General features: G+C 41.6%; 1 protein-coding gene across 1 annotated transcript in view; it reads right to left on the bottom strand.

Annotated features, from left to right (window-relative positions):
- Window positions 1-4,351: 4,351 nt before the first annotated feature.
- Window positions 4,352-11,053, bottom strand: part of ptchd1 (patched domain containing 1) — a 14,510-nt gene continuing 7,808 nt past the window's right edge. The window contains exons 4-5 of the mRNA XM_046035719.1: window positions 7,103-7,821; window positions 4,352-6,015 (exon numbers count right to left, since the gene is read on the bottom strand). Coding sequence (XP_045891675.1) covers window positions 4,915-6,015; window positions 7,103-7,821 — 1,820 coding nt within the window. The 3' untranslated portion in view covers window positions 4,352-4,914. The remainder of the gene's footprint in view (window positions 6,016-7,102; window positions 7,822-11,053) is intronic.

Raw genomic sequence — 11,053 nt, 5'->3', positions numbered from 1 at the left:
AATTTCGGTTTTAGGCTGGAAGAGAAAAGCACCGATGTATGGCATGTGCAAAGGTCAGAAACCAAGATTGGCATATAATGTGGTAAAATGTGGCTTTTACCATGACTTGGCGATACGGTCTACCGCTTTTTAAATTTCTCAACAACTTTTGGATAATCATTTAATTTTGTACAGACATTCATGGTGCCAAGATGATGCATCCCACTGACTTTGGTGATCCTGTGACTTTTCTGTTAGTGCTTACAATTAGGTTGGCATTTGGGGTTTTTAGTGTAATGTCTCATTAACTTGTTGTCATGAAATTTGGTGCAGACATACAGGTTAAAATTTGTACATGTAAGTGACCGAGCGACGGGACACAGGATGCAGTGTTTGGGATTTTTTTTAAAGGCTTTTTGGATTTACCAAAATTGGGCCCTAAAAGAAAAACAAAACATAACTGAACTCAAAATACAGCAAAGTGAACTACAAAAGAAACAGGTGATTTATCTGACCCCAGAAAACACAAATCTTACTTCCCTAAATGACAAACAGGGGGGAACATATATCCTGGCAGGCCAAATCAATTAAACAAAGGTAGGGTGGACAAAATAACACGAGACAAACAGTCAATATTAAATTTGACAAAAATAAACAAAATAACTCTAAACTAAACTTGCAAATGGGCTCTCACCCAACCCCCCCTTTTGCTGTTGCAGGTGTTTTTGTATGGTCCAGGGCCCAGGTATTGGCATTTAACAATGCTTTTTAGGCTCAAAAGTATTTTAGTGTATCGAGACAAAGAAGAAGATGTCACATCTTTCGTGTGGTGGGGGCCAGACTTACCCAAGACCAGCAGCACATTAATTTAAAAGTAAGTAAATTATATTAATGCAATTTAAGGATGATAAAACTTAGTGTTCACAATAAACTCAATGTGTGTGCTTCATCTAGAAATAATGTATGTCGAGAATTAACATGAAAACTGTCTGTTACTTAATGTAAACCTAAATGAGCAAAAAGATTAAATAAAATTCAATATGAGGGTGTGAGAGAGTGACATCACCAAATTTACTTGCAAAACGAATAACATCCCCATCAGCATCAGCAGTAAACTGTTAAGTGCAAATTAGGAAATGTAACCAAAATATTACCAAATTCATATTTATAAGCAACATACTGTAGGACCACAGCTTCTCAATTCACCTCAGTCCTCCAGTTAATTACCTCAGTTCCTTGTTTTCCTTGTATTTATTACACATAAAAGTTAATTGCACCCCAATATTTTGCATCTCATATCAAACTCCAAAGCTTATTTAGAGACCTACTTTATTTGTGAACCTAAAATAACTTCAGTGGAAGATTGATTTGTACACAAGCGACTGCGGTTGCTAGCAGTTCTGTCGCATCCTGTGTGTTTCTCTCCTTAAGTGTGAACAAATGGGCTGTTAGTTATGAAAAGAAAGGATTGAATTTGATGTGCTGTATTTGAGTCTGAGATTGTGAAGGACGGGAGATAAGCTTTAAAAGATTTTATGACTTTATTGGTTGGACTTTTGCTCTGAAGATGCACTGTTTTCCGGGTAGTTTCCCACAATTCCCATTTCTACATGCGCCAGAGCAGCGCCCTTTGTGTGTGGATTATATTCATAAAGAACTGTACTCAGCCCTGCAATTGTGTAAGTACCATGTTTTACAAAAGATGACGCAGCCCCCAGTTAGTGGTACCTCCAGCTTGAAGGTCGTGCAGGTGCTCTTAAGAAAGCCAAATTGGCGGTGCTCATGAGTGGGAAGCTGGTGAGGGATCATGCCCTAGTCTTACTGACAGTTCTGGCGCCTGCACAGAGCCTGAACAATACATTCATTCAGGCAAGCGTTAGAGAAAAGAATGGATTAACAATAAAAAGCACTCCCACACACAGACCTCCAGCCACAGAGATGAGTCCAGGAATAAAAGAGTAAAAGGCAACAGGCTCCTTTCCCTTCAGGGGGGAGAATCGCATGAGGCTGAAAGGGAACAATACTTTAATTCAAACCAATTTATGGATCAGAAACACTAGTTTAGGTGCTGACAACATTTCCTGGTTAAAAAATTTGCACTCAGACCATTATAATGGAGTGAAAATTCATCATCGCTTAAAGCTCTGAGTGATAAAAGCCCTAGTATCCGTATCCTCATTTTTATAGTAGTAAGTGAGCATTTTTACAGTAATTGTGTTTATCTCACATCAAGTGGTGAGTCAGTTATCGGTTTTGATTTTCTGTTGCTTGCTGTGATTCATCTAATTGTTTTAGGTTGTGCTTTGTCATGAAAGATACTTACCAGGAAAGGTTTGAGGTTTTTTTTCTGTGGACATGTAGTGGTTGGCTAATTGATATTTGTTGATGGCTACATACTCTATTTGTTTTAATACTGACTTTTTAATCATGATGGTAACACCTACTGTATATAGCACCAGAACAGACCGTGTCTGTATTGCACTTTTGTACTGAAGAGAGAGAACTGATTGGATTTAGGTCACGGGTCAGGTTGGGACCAAATATCAGGCCCATACAGTACTCAGTCACCATTGTGGGGATGGAGAAAATCTTAAGACTGTTGAGTAAACCAAGCTAGTCTGTTAACTTAGCCCATACTGAAAGCCTATTTAGTGTCAGAAACACAAATGGAGAGCTTGCGTTTTTGGACACAGTGATGGGAAATAAGTAAAAGGGGTCCAGAACTTACCGTATGGAGTTTTTAAAGGGACTATTTCTTCTGTAGAAAGTAGTTCCAATTAAAACTGGGACACTGCTTCCAGAAAAGCCACGTTTCTTCCAAAATTTTAAAGGTATTTTAGAAGTAAAATTCCATTCACTCCACTACACTAGGAAGAATCTCAAAACCTCAGCAGATAACAACCACACCTAACAGCATGGCTAGATACCACTAAAGGCATGAAAACATGCATATTGATGACCCCAATATCATGTTGTATGCATTTATCAATATAGTTGCACCCTGGGGCATTTGCTAAACACTTTTAACTAAAAGACAATTCATTCTGCAAAGGTTGGAGTCATTGTTATAATCCCAACCAGTCTTTTTTCAGATGTTTCAAAACATAAAAAATCCATTTGACACATGTACGTATGAGCTGTGACTGCTTAAATGGTTAAAATACATTTTTTGACCCATCGTATTTAAGTTACAGACTTAAAACAAATGTTGGTGTGAACTACTCCATTTAAAAATACAAAGAGTGCCCTCTTATTGCAGTTACACACTGCTGGTACCAGCTCAACTCGCCTCAGCTCGCCTCTACTCAAAGCGCTTTAGGTGCCTCTGTTTTCCGTGGCAGATTTAGTACCCCCTTAATATAGCTGGTCATCATAGCGACGCCGCATGAAACTGCTGTGACGTAATCTTCAACACAAAACACACCACAGGCAATGCACTTCTCCAGACATAGGATTTGCGGGTTGCCATATTAATAATAAAGTAAAAAAGTACAGAGAGTATGGTTACAGTTACTATCTCGCAATCTCTGGATTAACTATTTAAAAATGGCAGGTTAGTTCAGGACACAACCGGTGTGGTGCGTGCAATGATGATGCAGTGAAAAGTGACTATTCTCTCTGACCAATCAGTCTGCAGTGTTTTTGTGTCACCTTTTGGTATTGCCTCAGTGTGCTTGGAACCTTGACAAAGGGTGATACTGAAAAACCTACCAGATACCTGGGGCCATATTACAGAAAGTTCCTGTCTTAAGTTAAGACGGAAGGCTGCAGGCTAACGTCATCATGTTTTTCATGTATTTCTTGAATTTAACGATCTCCTTCTATCAAAGACTTGCAATAGGGTACTTTTGTTACATCAAGCCTGTACATTATTTTATATAATGAGACATTATCTAGCGTTACATCACCTACAGCCTTTCTGCTGTTTTGTCATCAAACACATCGGTAGAATCAATTAATAAGTTCCACCTGTTGTCATTTTGTAAATTTTGTAAAAGTGTTAAAAGAGCAGCTGTGTGGATTAAACAAGTTAGCAAACACCACCTGGTGGAAAAGTAAAAGTTAGGACAGCTTAACAGTTATCCTAAAGTTAGGAGAGTTTATTTAAGATTTTACAAAGCTAGGAAAGGAACATTGACTTAGGAACTGTTTATCTGTAATGGCCTTTTTCCTAAATCAGGTCCTAACCCTTATTACCATGGTTACCAAACAGTTAAGATAGGATCTGCAGGTTAGGAACTTTCTGTAATACGACCCCAAGTACCAGATTTGTCCAATGGAAAACGGAAAAAGTCGAGGTGAGCAAGTACCATCCGGTGGTACCATCCATTTCCCACATTACTATACCAAAAATCTGCATCAAAGCCAAAACCATGGTTTCTTGATTTGACTTTTATTTGTCCAGCATTAAAGTAGAAATACTCAAGTCATACAGATGATTGCCTCATGTAATTGTAGCTGTATTTGTGCATCTTGATATGGCGAACAGGCAGCAGTAGCCAAACAATGTGATCAGATCTAAAGCAAGTTTTGGAGATGTGAAAAATGTGGCACTTCCTCTGTGATAACTTCACATCCAGGCCTGACCTCATCTGATCCTTAACTTCTGATTGGCTTGGTTTGGGGAAGAGCTCGTTCATATACCACACAGCACTAGCAACAAGCAGGTAACCATGGATACACTGCATTGGAAAACCGGCCTTTCTCCCTTCTCGTCCTCACTACCATATGTCTGTCCTTTACTTGTTTGAATCTGTTTTCTCTTGACCCTCTACTTCTAGTTTTTCTATCTTTCTCTCAGTGACACTCCGTCTTCCTCAGCATCTTGTCTGCAGCATGCACAGCGGCTGCTCAGACTACAGTGAACCAATTCCCAACTGGCAGTCACCATGACAACCAAGCCCCCCCGCCCCCTCCCAAAATAAAATCCAGTGCTCAGACAGTGGTGATCTGGTCGACCACTCGAGTGCTGTCGTTCATTTCAACACACTCCACCTCCTGTCTCTGACCATCTCCTTCAGGCCCGTGCCCCCGTGTCTTGGAGGGAGGCAGGAATGTGAGGAGGGTGGGCAGGAACGCAAGCGTGTGCAGGGCCGAGCAGCCGGCCGTGAGGGTGAGGCAGCGGAACAGTGTGTGTGTGAGGTTGGAACGTACAGAGCCAACAGGCACCAGGGCGGCGCCGTAGCAGATGAGCGTCTGTAGAGAGGGGACCCCGTGTCTCTCCAACGCCACTCTAACCCAGCGAGTCCTGCTTTCACCCCGACCCGAGGCGAAACCGCAGAGGAGGGGGCCGTTGCAGTCTGCTGAGTGTCCCAAGGCTGAGATCAGACACAACACAGACATGCAGTCCAGCTCCACACCCCATAAGGTCATGAAGCCCAGCACCCCAAACTGGACGGAGAGCAGGGTGAGGCCCAGCCACACAGCGACCAGCGGGTCCACAACGGCCAGCGAGGACAGACCCAACAGGAAAAGCACCGCCAGCAGTGAGTGTCTGAGGGGGGAGCTGACCGCTGCAGCGTAGCGGTCCAAGTAGACGAAGGACGGGTTGAAGATTAGGAAGCGGACACGTGAGGTCAGTGACAGGCGTCGCAGCGTGTCCAGCAGCACTGACATCTCCTCGCGCTTGTTCTCTGTCGTCTTGGCCACCAGGAAGATTCGAGACGCCGCCACATCAGGCTCCTCGCCCTGACCACGCTCTGCAAATATGATGTCATCGGCGAAGTGGGCGAACTGCGGCTCGCGGAGAAAGAAGTTGCGGAGTGTGTGGGTAAAGTTTTCCCGCGGCTGGTTGGTGGACTGGTTGCGATCGGACAGGTAATTCAGGTAAGCTTCCAGCCAGCTGATTCGCTGGAAGCCTTTGGCATATTCAAGCAGGTCCCGCTGCACCGAGGCGTTCCAGTAGGGGGCGCTTTCGTAGATGTAGAATCCAATGACGGGGGAGTAGGAGCTGAAGTAACGCTGCTGTGCACGAGTGTACAATACTGTCGCAGTGTCCATGGCAACCAGTGCACTGGGGTCTGAACCCTGCGTCACCTGTCGACAACAGAAACATATTTGTTACAGGTCAAAGAGTGCGTTTATGCTTCTCTTACATGTATTTGAGTGTGTCTGAAAGTGGTTGTGTACATCTGCAGTCTTGTGTAAAACTGAATTATGCAAATATATACAGTATGTGCACTGGCATCTCTTTTTCACAACATACTAGCTGCTCAGCGACCACGGAGTGACCTAACAAACCGAGGAAAACCAACAAATGTCTTAAAGACCAACGGAGTCAACAAGGAATGATCCAGCTATAGATAGATCAATGGTCTCCTAAGATTTGGACAGGAATTGAGTTTTATGGCAACTCAGTTTTAACTGCAAGAGCTACACATCTGTCACTCGAACTAAATTACATACAATGCGATTATTGTTATTTCACAAATTACAAAACTATAATTCAAAATTTCGCCACTTCTGGATCTATTGTGCCTAATATAAGGTGGTTTAGTTAGTTTATATTTATGGACATGTTTCATGCCTGTTTCATTCAGAAAATGGTGCTGTTGATAAGTTTCATTGTGGGTTATAAATAAATATTAAGCAAAGTGATGAGAAACGGTCTAAATGATGGAGATGGTGTTATTTGCAGTTTGGTATAATATTGTACTAAACAGACTGGTGGCACTATAATAATGATAATAAATCCTAGAATAATGACTTCTCTATCATCAAACACAATCTGTTGGTTGATCGTGCACATTTTCGCAAGTGAACTACAACCAATGAGTCTGCCAGAGATGGCCAGAGTTCACATCAAAACAGGAAAACACTTCCTTGTCAGTCATGTGGGAATATTGCGTGATATTCACAGACTGATGCTAGTGTGTCTACACCCTAAAAAAAGCTTTCAGTAGTCTGCAAAAAACATTTGCCTTATGAAACTGTTTACTCTTCTTCAACTCTTTTACCATTTTAAGTGTTTTACCTGTCTTTTCTCCATTTTCAGTGCTTGATGGTACTCTAGCTATGTGTTTGTGATGCTAACATCAAATAAAAGAGTGAGATGTCTGCATACGCGCTTGCATGTGCAACATAATTACATTGTTGTATCTTGTTTGTTGTATTTAGGCCTCACCTGCAGGAAGCCCATCAGTCCGAAGGAGATGTAAACCAAATACAGCAGAACCACAAAGGGTTTGACATAGGTGTTAGTGATCCAGTCTCCATAGCAACGCCTCACACACCCCAGCAAAAGGTGAGAGTCCTGAGGGTCCGTGTTAACCGTGGAATGTGTGAGTGGATGTGGATGTGTGTGTGTGGAGTTAGCCACATTGCCGTGTGAATGCGCGGCGATGTTGTTCGCCGTATGTGGGTGTGTGTGTGCATGTGTGTGAGTTAGGTCAGGGTTTGCTGTGTGATCGTGACTGTGATCGACCTCGTTTGGTGGGTTGGTTGTTTGAGCCTCATCCTGATAACGAGTGTACATTAGACACCTGTACCAGGCCGGTTTGGAGTCCAGCCGGTCGGGTTTGGGGACTCGCCGGCAGAAGCAGCCATGTCTGTACCCGGTCTCTAAGTATCCCGTGAACACCAGACAGGAACTGTAGAAGGACAACATGTAAACATAGCCAATTGTGACAGCAAAGGCGGCGGTGCGGCAGAAGAGCCGGACAGCCTCCATGTTGGTGAGCGGCGAGGCGGCCAGGCCCAGGGTCATCAGGTGGAGCATGGTGGAGCCGGAGAACCGCAGCATGACGTCCTCAAAGACGCTCGCCACACGCTCCTTCACATGCTGGTCCTCCCGAGTTCGCCTCCATGACGACAGCATCTCAAAGGAGCCGAAGAGCCCGTGACCTGATGGGAAACAGAAATAGGAATGTAAGCTGAATGATAAGCGATTCTGGAGAAATCCAACACATACAAATACAACGACACGCCAACTAACGTTAACGTTAGCTAAGTTGTGGTTAGCAAACTGTCGCTACAGTTGGCTGCTGTGAAGCTAACATGCGGAGAAGATAAGACTGGAATCATGGCTCGAAGAAGCGTGGCATGGCTTGGTCTGAGATATTTTGTTTGTTACCCATTTAGGGCTGTGATCAAACATTGGATTTTTTTTCAGCGCACACACAGAACAGACAGCTAGCAGTAGATATTCACTGAAAAATATGTGTTTTGGATTAGAAATACCTACTCTACCTTTTAGGGCTGTACATAACGATTATTTTTCAAGTGGATTAATCTAATGATTATTTTCTCATTTAGTTGATTAATCTAACGACTAATTTTGTGTATTCTAAAAAAAAAAGTTGCCTATTACTCAATTAACAAACTGATCCAAAATAAATTTCAAAAACATGTCAATCAATAAATCAATATTTTATTCAATCATCCTGATGAAGCACATTAGAATAATGACAATAGCAGCAAATCTTAAAATGAATCAAATTTCCACGTCACTGATGTGTTGTGACATAAACATTAATTAGGCTACTTTACTTAAAATTTTAAATAAAGTAAATTAAATTAAAGTTTCTGACATGGATTTATTTCAATATTGAGTAATGCAGTATGATAATCAAATGTATTTCGGCATCAGTGTGGGGCAAAGAAAACAACTGAAACAATTCACAGACTGTACTGTTATTGTTGTCTGTAATGTTAGATTCGGCTGTTTTCTTGCTCATACGTGGCCGTTAAATAAACAGAAAATATGAAATGGCCGAACGCTAGATGACACATGGTGTAACGTTACATTACCGTGACAGCAGTGGGGCAGAAATTACTTACACTAATACTTAGAAAATACATTTTAATGGACTCCGTGCTGACTTTTTTATGTGAAGATGAAACCAGTTTTCATCTTGTTACTGCTGTTTACATTCACCCCAGACACAAATTCAAAAATATTCACTGCAGAATTTTCTGGGTGTACACTTGTATGTATATAAATGGCTGTATACATAGTCTTGTTTTAATTTATTTAATATGTTACCGTAATTTAATATACACTATATAATAATCTATTAAGTTCTGTGTGGGTAGCATGAAGGGCCTACAAATGTTCTTTTATAAAATCTTGTGTATAATGATAAATAAACTTCCTTGATACCTTGAAAACCCAAACGACGATGTTTTCCTAACCATAACCAAGTACTTTTGGTGCCTAAACCCAACCAAACAGGAGCCGCTTCACGTCGTCAACAAAGCCTCTGGCGCTTAACTTCCCATTGGGGTCACAGAATCTGATAGGTCACACATTTTGGTGACCGGCCCCACAGAGCTAAAAGGAGAGTGACTATTCTCTACAGAAACACGACTGCAAATGAATGCGAATGTTTCTCAGTGTCTGGTGGGTGATTAAAGGCAGCCATTTGCTACACAATAGCCATAAGCATCTTTGAGGAGGTTTAACAATATATTTCCCTTCTTTAAAGAATAGGTGCTACTGATCCCACAGACATCAGAAGAACTTAAGCTGCTAAAAATACCTTCCAACTGCACACAGACACAAAACTCATTTATTGGTTTTGTGTGGCGGAGGAGGAAAAATGTTGATTTCCTCAAAAACACAGTTATCCCTTTCCATTTGCAATGACACGAAAACTAGTTTCCATTCCAACCAACTAGTTTCCCTTTGCCTGCTGTGATTGCTCCCTGCTTCAATATGTTCATTTTGAGGAATCACAACTTTGACCAAGGAAGTGTAATAACTCAGCCTGCCTGCTTTTTAACAGTCCTCTCTGCATAATGTCACACCTCAATCCTGTTTGAACTGGAAATATGTGAAATGACAGATCTAAGACACCATGGAAATGCATTTTTTGTTAATTCAATTCTAGTTGAGAAATTGGAACACGTTCCCCGTTCTCGATACAGATAATATGTAATTAAAACAAATTTAAAATATTAAATTAAATACAAAGCTTCCATTCTGAATAGAAGTATTTTAATGCATTTTTAATGCTGTTTTCAATAATACACATCAATTTGAGGTGACTGAGTGCACCACCTGCATGTCCAGTCTCTCGTACATGCACATACATGTTTAGTTACGTGCGGCAAATGGTTTTTAATGGTTTCCTATTCTGTGGTTACCATGGCACCAGTGAGTCACCAGTATCATATCCCCCCCACCCCACCCTTCCAACCCCCAAGTGACCTCACCATGGCAAAACACTTAGCACCTTAGCAGAGACATAAAGCACCGACACTTCAGGCGTGGGTGCAACTGAGAAAGTCTGCAGACCTGTGATGTGTGTGCGTGTGCGCGTGCGTGCGTGTGTGTGTGTGTGTGTGTCTGTGCGTATTTGAAAGAGGGAATTAGACAGTGACTGACAGTGAAAGAGGTGGGGTGGTGTGAGGGGGGGGTTAATGTTGCAGAGAGAAGATGAGAGCAAAAAGAGGCTTTGGACAGCACTTAGCCAAGGATTTTGATATTTACCAGAGCTTGAGACGAGCTAATGTGCTTTCATGGACACACACACACACTAGAGAAAATACTCATAAGATAAGGTCGTGTCATTTTGCCTGAACCATTTCAGTGTCTTGATAATAATGCTGTGTCATAAACTTCAAACTGTTCGTTATGGAAAGCGTGACTACAGTTTAGACATACAGTACAAACATGCAGCCATGCAAACACAAGGGCTGGGTATAGTTTGTACATTTTTAATATGTACATACATACATAAATGTGGGTGGTGATGGTACAGTGGATAAGACACATGCCTTTGGTGTGAGAGGCCCGGGTTCAATTCCCCACTGTGACACATCCGCCAATGTGTCCCTGAGCAAGACACTTAACCCTAGTTGCTCCAGAGGTGTGCGACCTCTGACATACTTAGCAATTGTAAGTCACTTTGGATAAAAGCGTCAGATAAATGTAGAAAACAGTATCACTATGATACCTATTTTGGCAACAATACCAAAACACTTTCTTTCAATATTGATGAGTTTGAGGAATACATACATATATTTAAAGAAATTAACATTTTATTTTTAACTATTTACAAAGTAAGCTAAACTTCTTAAATGCATTTGTAGTTCAAGCCTGTAAAGTAACTTGACATAGAATCAAGCAGTC

The sequence above is a fragment of the Micropterus dolomieu genome, linkage group LG01, assembly GCF_021292245.1.
Source record: "Micropterus dolomieu isolate WLL.071019.BEF.003 ecotype Adirondacks linkage group LG01, ASM2129224v1, whole genome shotgun sequence".
Classification (NCBI taxonomy): domain Eukaryota; kingdom Metazoa; phylum Chordata; class Actinopteri; order Centrarchiformes; family Centrarchidae; genus Micropterus; species Micropterus dolomieu.
The sequence above is the reverse complement of the archived record's forward strand: the minus strand, read 5'-3'. Positions and strand labels throughout refer to the sequence as shown.